Below are 23,977 nucleotides of genomic sequence, written 5' to 3' on the forward strand. Positions count from 1 at the left end.
TGTGAGGAGGATAAGGTTATGTGGGATGGCTGGACGAGAAGGGGTGCAGCAGGCAAGTACGAGAGTGACCAAGCGCTTCAAATTATTGCGGCGGTGGTGGAGAAGAAGCATCGGGGAGGACGCGTGGAGTGCGAGAGATGGGAGAAGGAAGGTTGAGGAAAGGGTCGTATGTTTGCGGGGGGGAGGGCAGGTGAGGGAGAGAGCTTGCTGCCTCTTACCCTCGGGGGAGGAGGGGTAGGGACCGGAGGTCGGACCACGTGAAGTTGTGTAGCATTTCCTGAGCCCTCTCCCTCTGCCGCCTTCCCACAATCCACCCATCACCTCACCCTTCCTCTTTTAAATCCACCCTTGCCCCACTCCTTAAACCTTTTCCTTTTTGAGGGATGGGGGAGGAAGAGGGAAGAAGACCCCGTGCTTTATCGGCCCGTCTATGTTTCGCGGTGGAGACGAGGAGGGTTACGACTGAGATAGACAGAGGTTGAGAGGAGTTTTGGGAAGGGGCAGTCAGACCGAAAGGGCAGTTACCGTTCGTCGGAGAAAAAATTAGTCATATTTTCCGTATCTTCCGTCTTCCTATGTGTGTGTTTATATATATATATAATATATATATAAATATATATATATATATATATATATATATATATATATGTAATGTGTGTGTGTGTGTGGGTCGCGGTAGTCCAGGGGGTAGAGCGTTGGACTGCTAACCAGAGGGTCCCGGGGTCGATTCAAGCTTTGTGATTTTTCGGGTACCAGATCTTTCCGCGAAACCATAACCGGCACAGGGTAAGGAACTGGCCCCCCTACTCTGATGTGTGAATTTCACATGCCGTGTAGGGCGAACTCTACCATCACCTACTAAACCGACCTTCGGGTTGATTACTGTGTTTAAGGTATGTATATATATATATATGTATATTGCATATATATATATATGTATATTGTGTATATATATAATAGTATATATGTATATTGTGTATATATATAATATATATGTATGTATATATATATATATATATATATATATATATATATATATATATATATATATATATATATATATATATATATATATATATATATACATGTACACCCACACACATCAATGCATACATATATTCACCTCTCAAATTATTGGAAGAGTGGTGAGTGTGGCGGGAAGAGTTTGCGAGAAATAAATATGTAAAGATTAAAAAAAGGCTTTGTTTTTCGCCCATTTAAGTCTGGTTCCGTCGTCGCCCGGTGGGAGTTGATGAGATGGTCCTTCTACGGCCGATATTCCCTCGGGGAAAGAGGCGGGTAGGAGGGGGAATAGCATCGCCTCCTCTCAAACCCTTAACCCCCTCCTCCGTTATTTCACGCCTCGTCCTCCTTCCACTCGCCACGGGTTCTTCCTGCACGTCCTTATTCTTTTGCTCTTTCCCGGTCACGAAGTATTCTTTTTATTTACGTGGGAAAGGACTGCGTCTGGTGCCGTGATTCTTTTTATTTTGACACCAATGTGTATATATTCGACAGTTTCTTGATGGGATGGCAAGGTGGGATATCCGATAGCATTCACCTTTCGGCGAACAAGGCTCGCCTGAAAGCTACGTCTTTCACGGTTGAAAGATCCCGAGTTCAATATGAACGAAAAAGTTTTTTTATGAGCGAAAAGCGATGAAATGGAAATAAGGTCGAATTTTTGCGCCAAAAACCATTTTAAAGTATGTCGTGTGAAGTATATGATTCTTTCCAAGCATATGTACGTCTAGAAGCACACGTGTGCAGAAAACCCCATGTGATCTCTTTTAAAGTTTAATGAAACCTCTTTTATGTTTTCTGAGAAGAAAATCCGTATTCCTGGACTTTCATTATTTATGATTAAGTATATTTCAGTATTCTGTAGTGTGGTCATTTATTTAAAAAATTATGGAACAGATTTGGTCCCTTGGTATTATTTCTTTCCCAATTTTAATGCTCTATAAAACCCTGCAACATAGCTATAAACAATTGTAATTTGACATATTAAGTCAAGAAAATTTAAATTTTCCTGCCTTTTGCAAAAAATTAGCGTTCTGAAGCATCATACCCAATGGAATTAAAAAATAATTCAATTGCTTGAAACCGATTGTGTTATTCAATCAGCCCGCCGAAATAGGCTGTAATGTTAGGCGGACGGAGTAGGTAAGTGTTGTTAACAAGCTAATTCTTTTTAGAATGCTTTTTCCTATTGCTGAGAGAGGGAGAGAAAATAAACCAAGTTCCTTAGCGCTCTTTCCATACATTTTCGCCTGTCGGAGAAAATATTAGATCCAAGGCTATCGCGGCTCGCCGTAAATCACGTCGTTCACTCAGCAGCCCTCTATCTCGTGTGTTTGCGCCCGCGACTAGGGTAGTCGCGGGCGCACTCCATTCTGATCGTTCTTTTCGCCTCGCAGGTAATTATCCCTATTCCCATTAACAATTCCCACCGTCTCTTGCCGCCATATTCCGAACCCCACTCCACATCCCCCGTTAATTCCAGCCGCTTGCCACCCTACTTCCACGCCGTCCCCCTTGACCGCCCCCGTGGGTACACAATGTATCCCAAGTCGACCCGGGAACGGAGATGTAGTGGAGGGAGGAGGGGATGGGGCGGGGACGGGCCGAGAGGTTGATGAGAGGAAGAGGAGGAAAAGGACGCGAGAGAGACGGGGAGGAGAAGCGGAGAGGGCCAATTTCTTCCCGCGGACCATATATCCAGTGAAGCGCGAGTAAACAACCCATTAAACCCGCCCAAAACCATTAAGGGAAGTGTGCTCATAGAGATTGGCGGGACGGGAAGAAGGCGAGGATGATGAGAGGAGGGCAGTGTGTGCGCCCATAAGTGTGTATGTGTGTGTGTAGGGAGGGAAAGGGCAGGAGGTCGTGGTGGCAAGCAGATGGGGCCGAGAGGAGCCGTGGGAGAGATGGGAGGGATGACGGAAAAAAGGAGGAAGGAATGCCCGGGGTGTTGCGGATGAGTGGGAATGTGGTGGAAAGGAGTTCCCCGCGGTGGTAGGTGAAGAATGGAAGGGGAAAGAAGGAAGGGAGAGAGAGATGGAGAGACGAACGAGGAGAGTGGGTGGCGGCAAGGTGATCATGAGAGTGTGAATCATGGCGTAATAGTGCGAGAGATGAGCACTAAAACGTGATGAAAAAATGCTCTTCCCCCACTTGTTGTGTGGGAAGTTCCGTGGGATGCAGTCCCTCTCTCATTCGCTCCCCTCGAATTTGTCTTTGGGTTATGAAGAGGTGAGGGAATAATCATGCCATTGCAAGAAATGTTTCACACGCCAGTACAAGGAGGAGTGGCCATTTTTTGAGGGGTAAAAGGAATATGAAGGCAACACCATCTTTGGGAAAGCTTCTCCCTCAAATTTCCGTTCAACATTATGTCACGAATTTGGGGATATTCTCTTGTTATGATATCCTTAAAATCTCACTCCTATGTACACACACATACTTTAAAAATAAAAATTGAATTATTATATTCTGACATACATATTGTATATTAGCATATTGGGACCATGAACATTTTACTTCTTCCGCCGTAGCAGTTTAAGTTTTATGTGAGTGAACAATTGACTTGATTACAAATTATATGTATTTCTATTCGTTTTTAAAGCTTGTCTTATTTCATTCTTTAAAACGAAGGAATCAGTTATGTATCTAGGCCAAGATATCTTTCGCGTCAATTTCCTTTTAGCCTTAAATGTATGTATGTGTGTGTGTGTATATATATTATATATTTATTTATTTATATTTATACACATACACATATACAAGTACATGTGTGTATCTTGTGAAAAAGTCTCACAGATGAGAATGATAGTTTAAACGAAGGAATGAGCTACCGCTAGCCAAAAAAAACCCTGAGAAACGCTTACAAAAGGACACTCATACGTATTCCAAATTTTCGGTAGGCAAACAACCTTCCTCTCGGAAAAGGAGCTGAGTTCCCTCTTTCCCGAGAGGAAGGTGGTATGTTTTTCTGTGTTTTTGTTGGCTAGCACTATCTCCCTCATTGGTTTAAATTATAATGAATATGTATAGATATACACACACACACACTTATTTAATAATCTACATAGTGGATCAGACTATCACACTTTATTCTCATGGGAACCGTAGGAGAAGTAGACGCGGCAGCGCGATAATAAGCCTGTCTGAAGGGTGTGCGTGTGTGATCATCATCCGGGAGCGTTTGGAGATTATAGAAGGATTCCGGGGGGCACACCGGAGGGCGAATATTTAAGGGACAGATGGAGAATGTGAAGAATTCGGACTTTCTGAGTGGTGGAAAGCTGGTCAATTTGGTGGTCCAGAAGTCAGACGGGAGATAAGAGGAGGTGATGTAGGGAAATGATAAATAAAAATAAATGTTAGAGAGGAGTAGGAGATTCCGTGAACCAAAAAAAGGACAGAAAATGATTTCCCTCTCCGAACTGACTTGAGTTACGTCGGCGAGCGAGGGCTTAAGTGGGGAAAGGTAGGGGATGGGGTAAGTTTAGGGGGAAAGAAGGTATAATGGAAGAAGGTGGAGAGGAGGGCTTAAGAACTGGACGTTTGGGGGAGGCAATAATGGAAGAGGGAGAGGTAGTTGCGGGGAGAGCTCAGGGGCCAAGGGAAGGGGGATGCTACGTAATTGACGATGTAGTAGAAAACAATCGTACTGAATTAATGACCTGCAATGAGATGGTGATTATTATTATTTGGAATAATTAGAAGAGATACAATTAGTGAAGTGATTATTGATTTATACATCACTTTAACTATACCTGTGTCTCGAATTATAAAGGTTGTACCTCTAAACAATCATCTCTTGCTTGGTTTTATCCATGCATCTGGTTTCTCATTTTTTTTTGCCGTGATGCGTTTAGACTGGAAAATAACTGACTGAAGCGACTTTGTTTTACAGCGTTTTCCAAGTCGAGCTGACTTCAAGGGCCTACAAGTAAATGCAGGCAACAATAGCTACGATGAAACATTTGAAATAAAATAAAAAATGTGAGGTTAAGTTACATAGATTAATAGTGATTAAACATGTATTTTTGGCGCAATATTTTGATCTACAATTAATAACAATAGTGATTAAGAAAGTATTTTCTAAAACTTAACATAACCCTGAATTTATTCAAGAATTTCCAAAAAGCTCACTGAACTTGCGGTGGCTCAATAAGCATGCGGTGCACTCTCCATGAACAATTCTACTTGTAAGAATTCTTTATAATCCATATCGTTAATTATTATTCGAAAAATACCTCATTTAAAAAAAAAAATTCCAACCTATTATCAATGTAACGAAAGTTAATAATTCTCATTTAGTTAAAACAAAAGTAGGGGCATACTATGAAAGATACTTGAGATGTGCAGCATTAAGAATAGACGTCGATCATGTGAGATTATTAATGGAATCGGAAATCCATTCAGGAGGAAATCAAAATCAGTTAGTGGAACTTAATCTCGAAGTCAGGCCCGCGATTCAACCCCCTCCCCTCTCTCCAACTTCTCCAACAAAGTGGGCAAGGGCAACCTACCGCGCTAAACTAGCCTGGCGGCTGGACAAGGGAGGCAAATGACGCATCCATCACAGGCTGGGGCATTCTGTGTGTGTGTGTGTGTGAATTCCAGCTCCGGAGTGCAATCCCTCACAACGCCCGTAAATGGTCACGTCGGGGGCAAATTTCGACATTGAGTTCGGGAATTGGCCCGAAGGTGGGTTGGTCGGTGCAGTCCCACGACCCACGGGAGAGTGAGAGGACGTGCCGGCCGTGCGAAAACGTGCGGCCGGGGGAATGCCCACGCTTCCGCGAAATTCGGGTGCGAGGGATGTTCAGGGAATAGGAGGGAGAGAGAGAGAGAGAGAGAAAGGGGATGGGGGAGTGACTTGGACGGGAGAGAGGGACGGGTGTCATTGCACGTTGGCCAGGGAGGTTGGAGTGGGAGAGAGGCGGAGGGGGGATAGCGGCTCCCGTGCCGCTTAATTGACGGGGAGGGGCGAGAGTAAGGCGGCGGGGAGTTAGGGCTGTGGGCTGTCGGGCGGAGGAAACGGATTTTGGGGCCGAGAAGGAGGAGAGAGGTTGGGAGATCCCTGTGAGGGCGAGGAGCAGCGTGTAGAGCTGAGAGATGGTAGCGGTCGAAGTCGGTGAGATGTATCGGGATTAATGAGATAAAATAATGGCAGGGCACTCCCTTTTTTTTCCTCGACCATCCTAAATCGCACGCCACTTCCCTGACCATAAGCCTTCTCATCCTTCCTTACGTCTCCTCCACTTCCCCCTCACCCATCCTCCCCTGCCCCTGCCCCATTCCTCGGTTTTCTGAAGACGTCGGGGCGATCTATCACAAGAATTGAAGCGCTTTGCGTGTTCAATCCTTCGACCCATTTCGTTCCACGCGTCGCTGAATCTCTGAGATATCCGACGAGTTTTATGTGCGTGGGTTTGTTTTTCTTCGCCGGTAATGATTCAATCAGATGAATTTCCATTTTGCTGCTAAATGGAGACGGCGATGCTTTTCGGATTCGATTACAGATTTTTTGAAAGAAGATAAGAAAGTCAATTGGAAGGAAAGAGTCAATTTGGAAATGAAAAAAAGGAAGAAAAAACTTCGCTAATCTCTGTGGTAAATTAAAAAGTAATGGAATTTCATGTTATCTTTATGCTACTACTTGTGAAGATGATCCTAAGTGTATAACTAATCTATTTGCGTTGAGACCACGAATGGCAATTATCCTAATCTATTGGCGTTGAGACCTCGAATGGCATAATTGACCCATCCTTCGAAATTTTTATTTCAGATATATTTGTAATTGCATCCAAACCGTTGTAATACACGAAGTTTTATTTTTTAAAAATCACAACTGGCTGCAACAATCACGATTTATAGTAGTTAGTTGAAATCCATTTTAAGCTCCTTTTACTTCAGCCTAATAATATGGGTATTAATCATCCTACATCTCAGGAGTAACATTTGTAATGTATTAATTGTACGTAGTGTACACCAATGTAATTTATTGATACAACCACGAACCAGGGCTATCTTGATATAATAAGTATACCAATCCTTGGCAAAGTTTGGTAATTTAATTTTTCTTACTATGTGTTGATATTCCCTTTAAATCTTAGTGTCATAACTTGACATTTGCAAAAGTTACGTAGCCAAGAGTACATCTATCTCTGTGTGTGTTGGCGATTTTTTACAATTTCAGAAATGGATTTAAATTTGCAACAACGAACTTGTATTAAATTTTGCGTAAAAAACGGATTTAGTGGCGCACGGACGTTGGAAATGTTGGAAAAGTGTTTCGGCAACGATTCTCTAAAAAAAACGGTCGTTTACCAGTGGCACGAGCGGTTCAGAAGTGGTCGTGAGTCAATCGAAGATGATGAACGCAGTGGCAGACCATCGACATCGAAAGTCGGTGAAAAAATTGATAAAGTAAAAGAAATGTTGGTCAATAACCGCAAATTAACCATCAGAGAAATAGCGGAGGACTTGAACATTGCCTATGGATCCGCCCAAGACATTGTGGTTAATGATTTGGGTTTCCGTCGTGTAGCATGCCAAAAGACCTCAATTTCATGCAAAAAAGAGACCGTGTTGACGTCGCAAAAGACATGATTTGCGAGGCTGAATCCGATCCCACATTCATCAAAAGGATCATTACTGGAGACGAGACGTGGGTTTATGAGTACGACACGCAATCCAGACATCAGGCAAGTGAATGGCGTTCACCAAATGAGCCGAGACCAAAAAAACCACGTCGTTTTCAGTCAAAAAAGAAGGCAATGCTGACGGTTTTCATGGATTACAACGGTGTAGTGCATCATGAATTTTTGCCAGAAGGCCAGACAGTAAACAAAGAGTATTATTTGGGCGTTATGAGACGTTTGCGTGAAGCAATTCGCCGAAAGAGACCAGAAATGTGGGCAGAAAACTCGTGGATTTTGCACCATGATAACGCACCGTCGCACAGTGCTATCATTATTCGTAATTTTTTGACGAAAAATGCAACAAATACCATCCAACAGCCACCGAATTCACCTGATATGGCTCCCTGTGACTTCTTTCTGTTCAATCGAGTTAAAAAACCATTACGGGGAACGCGTTTTAGCAGCCGAGAGGAAGTAATGGAAAAATCGCAGGAAGCACTGATGGACATACCGAAAACCGACCGTAACTTTTGCAAATGTCAAGTTATGACACTAAGATTTAAAGGGAATATCAACAACAGATGTACCAATTTAACAAAAAAACAGAACTCAAATCGGAACGATGGGAGCGCCACACGGTGGTTATTCCGGGAACTTTTTGATCAAGGTAGTATTCTATCCCGCTTCGACCATTGTACATGGGTCCCGCGAAAATGGAGCGCGGGTCCCACCGGTCCCTTCCCGCCTACCGCCCAAAGTACACAAACGCAGGCCAGCCGCTGTTAATTGAGATATCCAACGAGAGGGGCAAGGAAGAGGGCGGAGAAGACTCCCTCACTCTCTCCTTCTCTTGTTCACACTCGCTCACGCACACGCGAGCCGCACGAGTTCGGAATGAGTGAGGTGGAGCGAGTGAAGAAAGATAGCACGGGGGGGGCGTGCGGCGAAGGTAAACAGGGAGTGTACGGCGAGGGTGGAGGAGGGGGGGGGTTGAAAACAACCGTGAGTGAAAATGGCGAGGGGTGTGAGGGGGGAGGGAGGCGGGGCGTGCGTGTCCAAGGGCACAACAGAGAGGTTGAGTGTGCGGTGTGGCGGGTAAACACGGAAAAGACTCGGTGCATGAAAACTTGACTACCGTTACGTATTAATTTGTACCCGAATGAAGCGGTGGCGAATGTTACGGGACTGGGTTCACTTCAAAGGTTATCGGGTGAATTTAAATTGCGGCGTGTTTCATGGCGTCCAAGAATTTTTTATGCGTAATTTATCGTAATTTATAATATCAACCTGTTCGCTAATGAATACCAATTTCACATTGGAATTTTCCCGCATACCACCAAGATTCAACATCATATCAGAATGATGTCATCGCGTCAGTAGGCAGTGCTTTCAGTCAGTAAGCTCTCTTGAGTCTGAGTGCTGGCTGATATTTAATCCGGAATAATGGATTCAAATACGTTGGAATGCCAAAGGGTGTGATTGCAAAAGCGGTGGTAATATTTACAATTCGTTGGTTTTTGACAAAAAAAATTGACATTCTATTTTGTGCTCCGTACTTGCGATGTTTTACGGGGTGATGAATTTTGCGTTTAGGATAGAACTTCACCTCTAAACACTCATGTACCATCGTGAAAACCTGAAGAAAACGGGATGCAGAAAGATTCGGTGAACGTTAGCAACGAGAAAAAAAATCTCCGTTTAAGAGGGTCGACAAGAGGTGAAGGAAAATGACTTTTTTATGAAACACTCGGAGAACCTAGGGAGAGAGAGATGGAGGTAATGGGCATTCGGAGAAAGTGGAAATATTTGCATGGGATTCGAGCTGAACACATTAATTATTACAGACACACATATGCCTGTACGCTCTCTCGCACCATCACTACACCGAACCTGGGAGCCCATCAACCTGGGACGCGCTCTTGTTGCTCCCACTAATTGTCTTTTCGACCTAAGAGTAGCACTCACTGACAGAGAATGGGTGAACCAACAAAGGCTCAGGCTGAAGCGATCATTTTGAAAGTAGAAATCAACAACGCGGTTAATTGTCTCTTTCCCAGTGAGCGTGCAACAAATATTTTCCCTACTACTGTTTGCTGTTTTTTATCACGCATTTACTCAACATCTCCCTCCGCTGGAAATTCTGATAGTATAATTAATTGGGAAAGTTATCACTTTCACTAATTACGGACGTTTGGTTGCAGAACTTGAGGTGGGGTGTACCGTTCATTATGAGTGGGCACAAGTCAGAAGAGTGGGTAGTGCGACTGTTTTGCCTTCTGTTGAGTTTTGTCAAGTCTCATGGAAACGATTTTCAGCCAACTGAATTTCAAAAGCATCGCGGTTTTTATTCATATTACGAACGCGAAATCTCATTTAACAAAGCTCTCCGTTAACTGTTTCTCCGTCAATTCTTTTTTCGAAAACTCAGGGATGCGTCCTCACCGTTTGGATAATTATGCCGTTAAGCTTTAACTTAGTGCACGAGTGATGATAGACCCGCTGAAGCAAAAAGACATTCCACGAGAATTCCGCAGTGAATACCTTTTCACACAAGCAGCTCATTCTGCATGGTGCTCTCCGCATAGTTTGGTAAGAGCCGGTTTGCGGCGAGCACAAGGCTTTGCGACAGACATGGATACATCCACTTAAGTAGTTGATCTACTACTATAATCCCACCAATGTGACCGGAATGCCCGTAATAATTTATCCCCGTAAAAACCTCGTGAAAGATGATATTCCACTTGGGTTTGGACAGAATTGTTTTGCCATGCTGACTTGATACATTTCAATTAGCATTTGGTCCCCGTATTTTATTTACCTTCCATTTATTGAAACGGTCTCGTTTCATAAATCCAGCGGAGGAATATATCAGAGGAGGTTAATGACTTGAGAGATAAAGTGTGCACTCTAAAAGTATATTCCTATGCAATAGCCGTGAAAGGAGGAAAGGATTTTCATTTGGGTCGTTTGTTGTGGCGCAATCATTTTTCTGAGACAAGTATAAAAAAGTCGATATTCCACTACATATAAAGCATTATAATCATTGATCAGCTAACTTTATAACAGTACATTTATTGGCACACCGTGTCAATGACCAGTATTAAATATATTTACGGTAATTTCATTTCGAAAAAGCGAAATCAATCTACGTATTACAGTCACACAGCATGTAGAAGTAATTTTAGACCTCCTCAATGGTCTTGGCAAGTACCCAAGCCACCACACATCACGGAGTACGTTTGAGAAAAGATACTACCGAGGTATTACGTAGCTGGAGTCACGTTAAATAAACACTTTAATCCCAAGCGTGAAATCCATGTGTAGGATAACCGTAGTTTTCTTACACTATAATTCTTCCTTTCAGATTTGTCAAAATTAAAGAGCATTTAGGTATTTCTCTCCGCCATTATTCGTTTAACTGTGGTTATAACGTGAGCAGCCACATGAGTGCTATTTTAGTGGGCCATTTTAGTCGACTCGCTTTATGTATTTACTCAGTTATCTCTCCAATTTATTCGCTTAGAAATTCTTGTCACAGCTTTATATATTTATATATTTACCCAGTTATTTCCTCAATTTATTAGCTTAGAAATCCTTGTCACAATTAACTTGGATGAACTCTTTTGTTTTATTAGGGGCGAATGTGACCTTCGGAGTGGAGTCGGGGAGGAGGAGGAGAAGTACTCGGTGAAGCAGGAGAGGATGCTCATGTCATCACGGAGCATGTACTCCGGCGCGGGGCCGGTCAAGATGAGGTGAGTGAGTAATTGACCGCGGGAGAGAGGAGAGGGTGATGTGCCGGTTAGTTGCTCGTGCTCGCTGAGTCCTGAGCAACAGCATGGTCCCACGAAACCAATTTACCAATTGTCATATCGTTTAACGAGTCGGTGTTGATACCGGCCTAGACACGGATGATTCAAAGCGCGTACAAAGCGCCGTATATGAAATTACAGCCGTGATGCTTTTTCTAATTAATTCCTTTATACAACATAAGTTTCTTGTCACAGCAAAAATTGAATCAGAGTAAGACTATGTTGTGAACATTTTAATGTGAATCCATACCAATGGAAATTCCAAGAGTGCTGGCATGTATGAAGAGATTTTAGTAGAAAAATATCAAGCATATACTTTACAGGTCTCCTGATTGCTTGAAAGTAATTATCAATTTCTTTAAGCTCGATTTGAGCTCAGGGAGAAAAATATTCGCATTTTGCATCATTAAGTAGTCACCTTCCAAAGTTTATGTTTTGAATGATCATTAGTGAGCAATGTTGCAAAAGAGTGTTGCCTCAAAAATTAAATTTTATTAGTAAGTGAAAGTAGTGAAAAGAGTTGCCGTGAAGTGATATTACAATATCTTTCAAACTTAAGTTTTTCCAGCTATATTAACCCCTCTGAAATATTTATATGCTTTGTAATAGAGAGATTATGGCTTATTAAGATTTTTACTTTTGCAAGGCTTCTCTAAAGAGAGACTTTCCATGAAGAACTGCGCAACTGTATGTACGCCATTTAAAATGGTAGAAAAAATGGCCATCCAACTAGTAACATTTTAGTAATTTTCTAGCATTTTCGTACTGGTTTGTTCGAGTAAGAAAGACACACGGGGTAATTTTAACTTTTAATACGAATGATTGACATTGTGATTTAAAAACGTAAACTAATTAATTTAGGAAAAAATCTGCGTAATATTATCTTGATTCTATATATGAAATTGCAAAATAACAATTCAATTTTCCTTCATTTTTTAATAACGAATATTTGTATGTTTATGTATTAAAGAAACGGTAAAAATTAATGTTGTATAAATAACTAAGTTTTGAAATTTAATTTAATCACAAGAAATAAACGTTTGCAATATCAAAAGTTATGGAAATTTTAAACTCTGCGAAAAGTATATTTGAAATCATTAGTGATCAAGCTAAGCGTGCAAAAAAGCAAAGTTCAAATACTTGTTACGCAATATCTCGAGGGGCAATGAATTTTACATCAACATGGCCATGCTACTGTTTTCCGTCTTTGATATTAAATCAGCCCTAATTGATATTTACAACACCTTCATTCTCACAAAGATTAATTTTTATCGCCAATATTCATCATCATTCCCCAGAAAATTTGTTTTATCTAGTCCTATCTCTCATTAAGTGTTTATTATTCGAAAAGAAATTAAATAGAACTAAAATAGCTATATATCACGAGCGCATCATGAGTTTCTTATCGAAAACTGAACTTAAAACCATACTTACACTAAAATGATGTGAGTTAGTCCACAAAACACCAAGTGCAGCTCGCAGTTCCCAGTGAGTTGGTGTTCTAATCTAATTGATTTTTCTGAAATAAATCCCAGTGCATCTTCAACTAGACTAATAAGAACAAGCCCTAAATAATCAAGTTCGATACAATAGTACATAATCCTTATCCATGAGACGGAAATGAAAAAATTCAGGTTCGGAATTCAAAATCCCGGAATAAGGATTTGCACCTGAGACTATCGACTTAAACTGAGGATACCGCCCCTTGGATTACTTTAGAGGGAGAACTCCTGTTCACACCTTGTATCATATAGATTTTTTCGATTTATATTAATACTCGTTCAGGTATACATTTCGTGTTGTCATCTCCGGCTCCTCACACGCCCCTGCCTTTTTCTATCCGCCTCTCTCGCAGGTTGCTGTCACCCAGCATCTCACCTGCCACCTCGCCCACCATGTCGAACTCCTCATCGCCCACGCCCGCCCCCACGCCCCCCGCCTCCTCATCCGCGGCTTCTTCCTCCTCCACCGCGGCCGCCATAGCCGCCGCATCCGCGCTTTCCACATCCGCCCAAGCGGCTGCTGCTGCTGCCGCCGCTGCTGCTGCGGCCGCCTACAATTCGCACCACGGGGCAGGGGGTGCGGGAGGAGTCCCGCCCGGTACCGGGTCGACTCATGGGCACCATGGACATCACGGGCACCACGGTCACCACGGAGGCAAGGCGGCGGTAGCCGCGGCCGCCGCGGCAGCCGCCGCCGCCGCCAACACAATTTCTGGCATACCGTGCGTCGCAGCGGCTTCCAGGTACACCGCTCCGGTGCACATAGACGTTGGCGGGACGATATACACGTCATCTCTGGAGACGCTGACAAAGTAAGTACTTGGCGTTTTTCATTTTTCCGTTCTTTATTCGATCAAGACTTCTCTTAATGCTTCGGTGCAACGATCCCAGCGTGGAATTTTACAGCGTATTCTAAATATTTATGACGTAGTGACATTCTAATTTCTATGTTTTGTTTCTATTTATCAAATAGGTTCCTGAATTTACATTATATAGCACATAATAGATGTACGTTTTGTACTATATTCGTCACTTCGGTTGAATAACGTCGAACAGATCGAATACACCTTATATTACTTAAGAAAACAAAACCTCAATGGTGATATACAACTTATTTTATATTAACATGCTATGGGTCTTTTTATTATATGTTAGCTTTCATAAATTTATATTAGCGACATAGGTCCTTTTATAACCACTTCATATTTTCGACAGAATGCCAGGCTTAAGAAATATGCTGACGTTTTTCGTAATTCTTACGACTGGAAGATGCTCCCAAGCTGTCCTACTTCTAGTTCAATAAAAAGTCAGTTACACTCCCTTCATAAATTTAATTACTCCTCAGAACATAGATAATCATAAACCTTCAAAAAAGGTCAATGCTATCGAGATTAAGGTGTAACCCGTTAGGTAAAAATTCCTATTATACTCTTGATTGAGATTTTGTGGTTTACCTATTATCCGGAAGATAGTTTTTCAGATCTCTCTGACAGCCGGGTTAAGGTTGGTGCCGTTGATATTAAATTAATCATTGTTGTAAATCACGTTTCTTCCCTTCCTTTTACCTTATTTCTGGTCCTGACTCGCTCTGCTATAAAACAATCGCCTTATCTTCGGCTCCATGATGATGTACATTATTTATCCCCAATAGTATCGTCTTTAATTGCGCCCTCTTCGGAAGACGGCTGCATAAACGATAGATAGCTTCCGCCGCGCACCCACTCAGCGCAGGCTATTGACAGAGGCTTTAGCTGATACATTAGCCTCCCCATTCAGCCCCTCACATCTCTCGCCTGGCTCCTCCGGGTCCAGACTTTATCTCTCTCCGCCGAACCCCCCCACCCACACTCCGACCAATGCTCCCCGCCGACAACTACCGCCTCTAAGAACAACAACGGTCGGCCTCCAGAGCCTCATATCCCACCGATTAAAGGGTTCACCCATCCCCTCTTGCTCGACCGTCCCACTCCTCCACCACTCACTCCCACATCGTATCCCTCGCGATACGCGTTCCGATCGCGCTCAACCCTACTCCATCTTCATCCTCTTCCTCCTCACCTCCTCTCCTTCCTCATCCGTTGACTCTTTCTCCGGGGTTTGCTGTCCCCTCTTTTCTCGTTCATTCCCTTCAAAACCTCCCTCCCATCCACCACCCTCCGCGGCTTCCTCCTGGCTCCCTCCGCCTCCTCACTCCCACTCGATCAGCGCCGCGGCCATAAATCGCTCGGGAAAGCGTCGGTTAAATGGCCGCCCTGCAAACTGCGTCGTTATAACTTGTCCACTCAACGCCCCCGTGTCGCGGCGATAAATCACCACGCATTGCCCCGTGTGTGCGAATGTGAGACAGAGGGAAGGAGACCGGCGAAGGGAGGAAAGGGGCCATGGAAGGAAATGTGATGAGGTGGACCGCGGTCGCGGTGGCGAGTTGGGCGGAGTTTTTGTGCCTTGAAGGGTTATGAGTGCGTGTGGGTGGGCGTTAAGAAGGAGGGGGGGGTCATCTGCGCCGAAACGATTTTAAAATGGGACCGTGGGGAGGCTGTATTTCGCAATGATATTCACGATAGGAGACCACCACTCACACGTAGGCTATGACACGGAGGTTCTCCGAGACATTTATTTCTCCGTCCGCGGATACAATCATTCATAGGGTGAAATAATGGTTCTCCTTTGGATAAACCACAACATTTAATAACAATGACGATTGAAGATCCCCTAGGGGCCATTTTCCGATTTATTAACGTCTGCGAAGGGTTCACCGTATCTGGCAGTACTCAGTAATCAAGCACGGAATAAAACTCATGGAGATAGTGTAAATTGCAGTGAAAAACTCTGATTATTAAGACCAGTCATTCGGAACAAACAGGTAGCTAAGGAAGTAATGTGTTAAATCAAAGTGCATGTGTTAAGACCATTCTGTGAATGATTACTTGTAACGAGCAGAAAAGTTCTTGTCACGTCATCAGTACTCTTCTGATTACTAAGATAATGAAGATCGTGAGTCGTGTAATATCTTCCAAGGTTAGTGGTGTCGCGCGAACATAATGAATCCCACTGTGGCGAAAGACGGGTTCTTTTACAAAAATAATCTACGTCTAGAACCAAGTGAGCACTCTAATGCAATATCTTCCTGTATTCCTCCTATTAGTACCTACTGCTGAATGCAGAATTCGAGAGACTAGAAAAAACCATGCGGTCCCGGATCCATGCGTATTCGTATGGTTTCGTCTCCTCACGCGGAGGTGCAGTTGGGAACTTAACGGAAGCACACGAGCCAATTAGGACGCGGTCCAATAACTCGCACGTCACCCTCGGCGCTGGAATGAACAGAGAGGGTGGGTAGATGATGAGGAGTTCATGCCCCCGAGGGATAGCTCGTTGTAATAACTTGTTGAAGCATGCCGAACCCTGAAGGTCCCTTTCTACCTCTACTGATGATTAGTAGCAGAAAGAAATAGCGCGAACGAAAAATAGATGGTTCACACGATGAAGAAAGCAAAGTTGAAGAATGGTAGTCGTCGAGAAGGGGCGGACTGAGAGAGAAGAAGAAGAGAAGGAAACAAGAGAGGGATAAAAAAATGAATGGCGTCGAGACGGAGGAGTGAGGAGAGTAAGAAAAAGTTTCACGATTTCAGCGCTTGCTATGGCTTCGGAACCTCCGCTCTTCCTGGCTCAATTTTTCCGCATCAAATTCCAGTTAGGACTTGAGGGCTTAAGGGAATGCAGACCCGGCGCTCGGATTACGTGCCTTCCACCGCACCGACTATCTGGCTGAGGGTGGAAAGTTTTTAAGGAGGAACTGTTTTGTTATGCCACCATAAAACTCGGGAGATAATTGCTTCAGATTACGATATAAAGTAGAATCTTCGTTGAAGATAGCTCGTAAGTTCTTAGTCTTATCTTCTATGCATTACTGTGCGGGCCCCATAAAATAGCCGCGTTAAAAGAAGAAATAACCTCGCCCTTGCGGATGAAAATGGGTTTTATCTGAGGAAAATTGCATATTCGGTCGAGGATTTCATTTTTTTTACTTCGGTCATTGTTTTGATAAACGTGCACAGCGATGCATATCCGAGCGCGATATTTCATCGGCACCATTATAACCGAACCCCGTTCCGATCAAAGTGTCGCATTTCGCATTTGATGGGTTTTAGTTAAGCCGGTCGCTGCCACACTGTGTAATGGCGATAAAATGTGAATGATGTGGACTGTTTGCGCGTTTTGCACTTTAGGAGATGTATGAAGCAACGATATTTTGTAACAAGTTGCGCATTACGCTAGCTATCGCCACGCTGATTAATGGTTTTGCACGTCATTACTTTTTCTCCCCACCTCAGGCAACGATAAATGCAAACTGCATATGAGGCAACAGATAAATCTTGCAAATTCAATTGATTTGTCACTCCGCGTCCTATTATTCCTCAGTACTAATGGTGCATTTGCTACACTAGTAATTTTTGAGCATTTTTAAAATCAACGGAATCAATGTCTTAACATGCGGTTACTAAAAATGTTCAACAACTCTTATCTGGATCATTAAAAATTTGAGGAGCAATTTAATCGCTCAACTGCTACCAATACTTTGTGGTACTACATGAAATTCAATAGTTTTTTGTGTCAGTTTGTTGTATACGTTTAAATGAGCGATTTAATCAGAATGGATGCTCTGTTATGCAATCAGGTCCAAGAAAATTCGAAAATATCTGTCGACAAAAAATGATCGGACGTGATCGGAATCAAATCCAACGTGGACCACCAACTAATTGCCAATTTTTAAAATAGTTTAAGGAAGTATGAGGACAAAAATTTGATCCGTGACACGAGGAAAAGCCGTAATGGGTGTGTACAATGTTCATGTTCTCATGCTCGTTTATTTAAGCTCAGAAAAACCTTGGCTTAGCCACCCGCTGATGAAGAAAGATATCGTTCTCTTTTTATTCCTCTAGTGCCCATCTTCCCCCTCTTGATATGAACAAGAATAATAAAAGAACGCCCTTTAATCCATTCACTTTCTATCGGATGAGCCGTCGTGAGTAGGTGGAGTGAATATTGCGATGGGCGTTTTCCTCAAGGTGTCATTGAAGGGAAAGGAGATAAGAAAGCGCTTGGGCCATCCATCCAATCGACGCATCGAATCCAATAATCGACTCCCCAAGCATTTCAAACCGTCCATATTTATCTCCATTCATCATCTATGTTTCATCTTTCTTATATATTAATGCTAACGAAAGGTGCTTACCTATATTCTTCCTCCTTTCCCTTTAATTCCTCTTCATGTCCTGAATATTTTTAGGAGTTCGTCCTGGTCTAAAAGAAATTTCCTGCATATTTCTCACCAACTAAGACTGTGTTATATGAATGCTTTTGTATTGTCTTATTTTTTATATTTTTGGGGCTTTTTTGAAAAAATGCTGTTTCCAAACCATATAATTTAGCTTTAGAAATGGAAATATTAATTAAAATAATCTCTTTGAAATAAAAACATAAAATATACTTAGTCTAAAAATTTGTTCACTGGATTTGTTCCGTCAACAAATTAATAAATTGCCTTTCCTGTTAAGATAAATGATTTTAAGGTAAGGTAGAAACCGCTCTAATTTACTTCCTTTAGGAGAAATCACGCATCCGACTTTCTTAGAGTGAAAGAGATGATAAACGATTATGTAAGAGGCGCCGACTCGATAGCTTCGGAATTTTATCTCTCCTGATTGTCAGCGACTCGGATAAGTACTTTAGTTTCAGAAGTTTCACGTGGTCCTAGGGCAGATTCTCTTTCTCGTTTCTCTGACGAGTGGACTGGTGTATTTGCTTAGAGTTTACCAGCGACAGCGTGTGGTCGCCGGAGACTTCAACGCGCGGGTCTCTACCCTTCTCTCTCTCTCACCCTCCCATCCCAGTTCCCCCGGTCTCGTCTCTTCAACAGACCCTGCTGCCTACTTCCACTCGGATGAAACCATCAAGGTGGGAGTGCCTTCAGAGTGGTGGACCGAAGTGATACCGCAATCAGGGTGGCACGGAAGGGCAGCCGCGGCGGTGGGTGGGAGGACGGAGGGGGAGGAGGGGAGTGGAAGGAGGAGGTTTTCGGGCGTGGCAGATGAGTGACCTGGCGCGGCCAAATGCATGGGCGGGGGCCGTTCTCGTTGCCAAGGAGATGCCGAAGGGCTGTCAATATGAAAACCCGCGTTACCGGTCCTCCCCTATGGGGCACGGGAGTTGGCGCAGATGGCGACGGCGGCCTCTGGCTTATGGACGGACGTTGGAAGCCAACTTCGTGTTCAAAGTCTGAGAGGATATTGAATGGGAGGATATTTATCTCTCGAGGCGAGTTCTTTATTCAAAAAGGTTGCTCACCGTTGTTTAAAAGCGTGGTCGTAAATATTGTCTGTGCTTTAAAAAGCGTTGAGAAATTCCCTCCGTTAAAGAGATCGATATCGGATTAGTTGACGCAATGCATGAAATTAAATTATTTTCGATTATTACAACCATGAAAGGATTAGGGAATTTGGATCTTCTGTTAAGAGATCAATATTGGAAGTCGTTAAAAATGACTAAGGTCTGGGATATACGCGGGAAATGACCTATTCTTTTAACTTCCCTTCTCGAATATTGAATTAGGCTGGTCCCTGAAACTAGTAGGCCGAGCCATTACATATAATCATTTTGGTCTCCATAAAAATCAATTTCAAACACCTTCAAAGTACTAATGAAAAGGAAGACCTTAATTCATTTTAATGCACAATTTTGTTTTCATGCCGCTACAAAATAAAGCCTCTTGTATGTATGCCCTCGGGGATGATTTAGGAATTTTTATTTTCATCAAACCTATCGTAAAAGTAAGACGGAAGGTAAGCATGCCAAGCAAGACATGTCCGTGGCCTCTTTTTTATGCGGGGGATTGGAAACTAGAAGGGTCGATGGAACATAAATCCGTTGACAACATTTATTTTTACGATCCGATCGTAAACATCGAAAAATCGAGCAAATGCCCATGAGCACTCATGATCGCACAATGAGTGGGCACCACCTGGGGGAAGAATGTGTTCGTCCAGAAAGGTAAGGAATAGGGGGATGGGTAGTTTCCTTTCTCTATTCTGTTCAGCATACACCATAGATTAACTTTACCTCTCGAAATAATATTCTTCTAGAATTTAATGACTTCAAATAAATAAATTGTCGACTTATATACCTAATTTTAAATGATACGTATTTACATTCACCATTCTAATCACTGAGCGTCTGCAATAAAGAGAATCCCTCCACAAAAATAAAAAGAGTTCACGCAAAGTAAAAGTGCCAGACTTCTTCATAACACTCTTCCTTTGCTAATACTTCGAAGGTAAAACGTTTTATAATCAAACTTTGTTAATATTTTTCTGCTTATAGAAAATCCTAAAAGTATTTATAACGCCGCAGTGCGCAAAATCACTCACTAATTCAGGAGTTATTACTTCCCACCGTGCTCTCATACTAGCGAGTAGCGGAAGGAAAAGTGCATTGATCTTTGGGAGAAAAATGAACGAAGTGAACAAATGGCGATGGTACTCCTGTTGATACATGAAGAGGGTCAGGCTCCTCTCCCCACCCATCAAAACCACCCTGAGGAAATGCAAAGGAAGCTGGTAAGGAGGTGCCGTGAGGCAAATAAACCACACGTAGAAGAAAAGGTAACAAAGCTAGGGCAATAAAAAAGGAGTAAATTCGAGGCGTGCCGTTGCGTGTGTGTGTGCGTGCGTGTGTATTTAGGGACGGGGTTTCTTTATTTTTATTTTCGTGGACCGGACTCGGGGCCGAGCGAAAGCTAACGCCCATGCAAGCGGGCGGAAGAGGCGAGTACCCGGGTGGTGGTGGTTAAAAAGGAGAGCGGTTTAGCCGGTGGGATGAGCTCGGGATTGAAAGGAGAGAGCAAGCCGTGGGAGGAGATGGGCGGGAGAGAGCGGGGGCAGAAGGAAGGCGCGGAAGGTGGCGGGGAGGGATGTGTGGTGCGGCAGGGCCCACTCTTCCTGATGGGGGTTGGCGATGGTGGCTGGGGGGGGGGAGGGAGGGCGGAGAAGGTGACCAGTCTAGGGGCCGCTCGGGGTGGCGTATGCAGGGGATTGAAGGAGGGTGTAGGGAGAACGATAGGATGCTGCCCTCCTTGTAATGCTATCCTCGGGAGGGAGGGGCAGAGAGACTTTTTATGCGATGTAGGGGGAAGTGGATTTAGAAGGAGGGAAGAAAGAGGAGGAGGGGATGGTGGACAAGGAAAGGAGTTGGAGAGAGTAACAGAGGACGAGAGAACCCTCCGGGTGAAGGTGGTCAGAATGCGTGGGCGAAAAATGAACGTAGACCACACCCACACCGCACATCCCCCCCTTACTCTCGTTCTCCTCTCCTTCTTTCGTCTTCACTCCCTCGAACCTTACTCCTCTACACCCCTCTCCTGCCCCTTTTGTACCCTTCGCTCTCTCTCCTCGTTCCTCCACCTTCTGCCTTCATTCCTCCTTCCCAGTTCTTTGCTTCCTTCCTCCCTCCACCTCCGTGCTTCCTCGAAAATAAATACTAGAGGAAGTAATTCTCTCTATCCTTCCCATCCCTTCTCCACTCCACACCCAGCCTCGGGTCATCGCCGTGTTCGGTCCACCGGGCCGCGTGTGCAGTGGGCGGAATGGGGGCGAGAGACCGGGTGGGCGAGGTGCTATACCTCCGCGAGCTGCTGAGATGTGCTCAGTCCGTCGGGAGCGTGATGGTGCTCTTCTTCTGTCAAGAGAGTGGGAGACTAGGCGAAGATGATACAATCCCGCGGAAACATGGCCGGATCGAATGAGTATGAGTAAGTGAGAGAGAGTAAAAGGAATTATTTTAGGGGTTATTGCGTGAAGTACAGGTTAAAGAAGAAGCAGCACTTTCATTTTTATACCCGTTCGGGGATTAACTTAACCCTCCCCACGGTATCCAAAATAGAGATTTCCGCTAAACGAGCGTCAGGTGAACGTTTTCCATCTCGTGGAAAGAGGCGACACTCTATTGTGTGCGGCGAGGAAGGGATTATCCAAGTAATACCTGAAGCTTTAGTTACCTCAATAAGGAAAATAAACCAAACAAATGAATGCCTCCGAACCGATTTGAGTTGTGCTGCTGTTGAGGTTATATTTTATTTCAATTTTACATAAATTTGCCATGGAATCCTTTTTCCAGGCTCTCTTTCTATTTCCTCATTGAAATGAATACTCATATATTTCCACCGTCGGGCTACACTTCTATCAGAATAGCCCATTCCGCTTATCTATTGAAATTCAGACCTTCTAAAGTCTTCGAAGTTCTGAGAGTGTCGTACTCCGCACTCTCTTACGTAATATATGAGATACTAAAATAAGAGTCAGTTTTTTATCGCCCATCGTGTCATTTTGATTTACTTCCGTTATTGACTGCTTGGATTGATATGCTTAGATTTCAGGTTTATTTTTCAGCACCAAGAAAGGAGAAGTAGCCCGATTTTCAATCTAACAGTCACACGTTTTCACCAACGCAGTTTTTCCACCAAAATTTGATTCCCTGGGCGTTATATTATAGATTTCATGCCCTGCGTTCTACACATCGGTTATATCCGTAACCTCATGCATCATTTCCTCAATGAAAATGACATTAATGCATTTACCATGCGATATGTCAGTCCTGCAAGTCGAGATCCTCATTTCCAAGTTTAGAAAAGGGTCGAGTGCGCGAAAACTTCAGCTATCAAGCTTAATCAATTGCAGAGTACAAATTTATTGGTGCGACGGCATTAAATCCGAGTTTACCGGAGATAAATCCCCGATTAATCGTGAGCTACGAAGAGCCGATTGGGCGTTTTATCTGGAGAGTTAACCTCCCTCCCTCTCTCTCTCTCTCTCTCTCTGTAAGGACATGATTCACGGGGGTGACATTTTTCCCCGGAAAAAAATAGTATTGAATCGCAAGTAAACAGATTACAGTGTGTCAGACGAACGGCGCTAAATAATGTCGGGAGACCGGCTGCTCCCCCGTCATTATAGATGGGTCGAGATTTTGCTTACCCGCTACGCGCCGACGACGTGACAAATTCGCACAATTTTCCCGCCGCTACTGGTGTCATTCAGCATCGACGGGAACTCATTCCGGGAGTAAACATTGTGAAGGGAGTTGGGACTACCTACCACTCGGCAAGCGGCGGAGAAGGACGGGAGACGGAGATGGAGGGAAAAAAAAGGAATATCTCTATTCGTCGCGCCTTTTGTGGTCCCAACCAATCAGTCAGCGAGGTTTTCAGTCGGAAACGCGGGAGCGGGGAGGGCGGGGCACGGAAGCTTTATGTTTCCTCTATTTTTTTTCTTTCATTCCGCTTGACGCTAAGAAGATAAGAGCAAGCGACTGAGTGGTAGTGGGGCATTAATACGGATGGTAGCAACCTCCTCGATTTTAAAAGCTGTTCCATGCTGTCGCCCCTTTTGTAAGGATCGTACGTGGCGGCTAAGAGGTTTGGAGAAGACAAATCTTATACTTCAAGAGGTCTCTGGGGGGCTGGAAGGGTCCCGGAGCGAAGGGGAAATCGGAGGTTACTGGAGGACGTGGAATTCATCATATGCTTTTATTTTAAAATTTGAGATGTGAATTTGAGATGTGTAAAGCTGCGACTGAGCCCGTTTTCTCTTCCTGAAAATACCAAATTTTACAAGTATTCTCCCGCAAAAGAACCTAATTAATTTTCGTGGTCAAGAAACTTATCCGGAAGCTCTACATTCGGTCTGAAATTCGATGCTTTCCGTGGTGGTGTGAAGAAGATTTCGGCTGGTATTGTGCAGAGATGATTGATTAACTGTGTGTCATGAGATAAAGTTGAACGTGGACACAAAATAGAGAAGAGTAGTCGTTTCCTCTAAGAAAAAAATGAAAGAATTGAGCGTTGTCAATAGTCCATAAAATGAAAAAAACATGATAATTAATATGCTGTTAAACGCTTTAATATAAGTGACACGATAAGGGTTCACAAACGGTATATGTGTAATCAAATAAT

At 43.5% G+C, this 23,977-nt stretch overlaps 1 protein-coding gene across 1 annotated transcript in view; it reads left to right on the plus strand.

Moving 5' to 3' along the window:
- Positions 1 to 11,349: 11,349 nt before the first annotated feature.
- Positions 11,350 to 23,977, plus strand: part of twz (BTB/POZ domain-containing protein twz) — a 99,409-nt gene continuing 86,781 nt past the window's right edge. Inside the window, exons 1-3 of the mRNA XM_071588375.1 lie at positions 11,350 to 11,413; positions 13,326 to 13,435; positions 13,673 to 13,784. Of these exons, the coding sequence (XP_071444476.1) occupies positions 11,361 to 11,413; positions 13,326 to 13,435; positions 13,673 to 13,784 (275 nt within the window). The 5' untranslated portion in view covers positions 11,350 to 11,360. The remainder of the gene's footprint in view (positions 11,414 to 13,325; positions 13,436 to 13,672; positions 13,785 to 23,977) is intronic.

This window comes from Hetaerina americana, unplaced genomic scaffold, assembly GCF_022747635.1.
Source record: "Hetaerina americana unplaced genomic scaffold, ioHetAmer1.1.p SCAF_3, whole genome shotgun sequence".
NCBI lineage: Eukaryota > Metazoa > Arthropoda > Insecta > Odonata > Calopterygidae > Hetaerina > Hetaerina americana.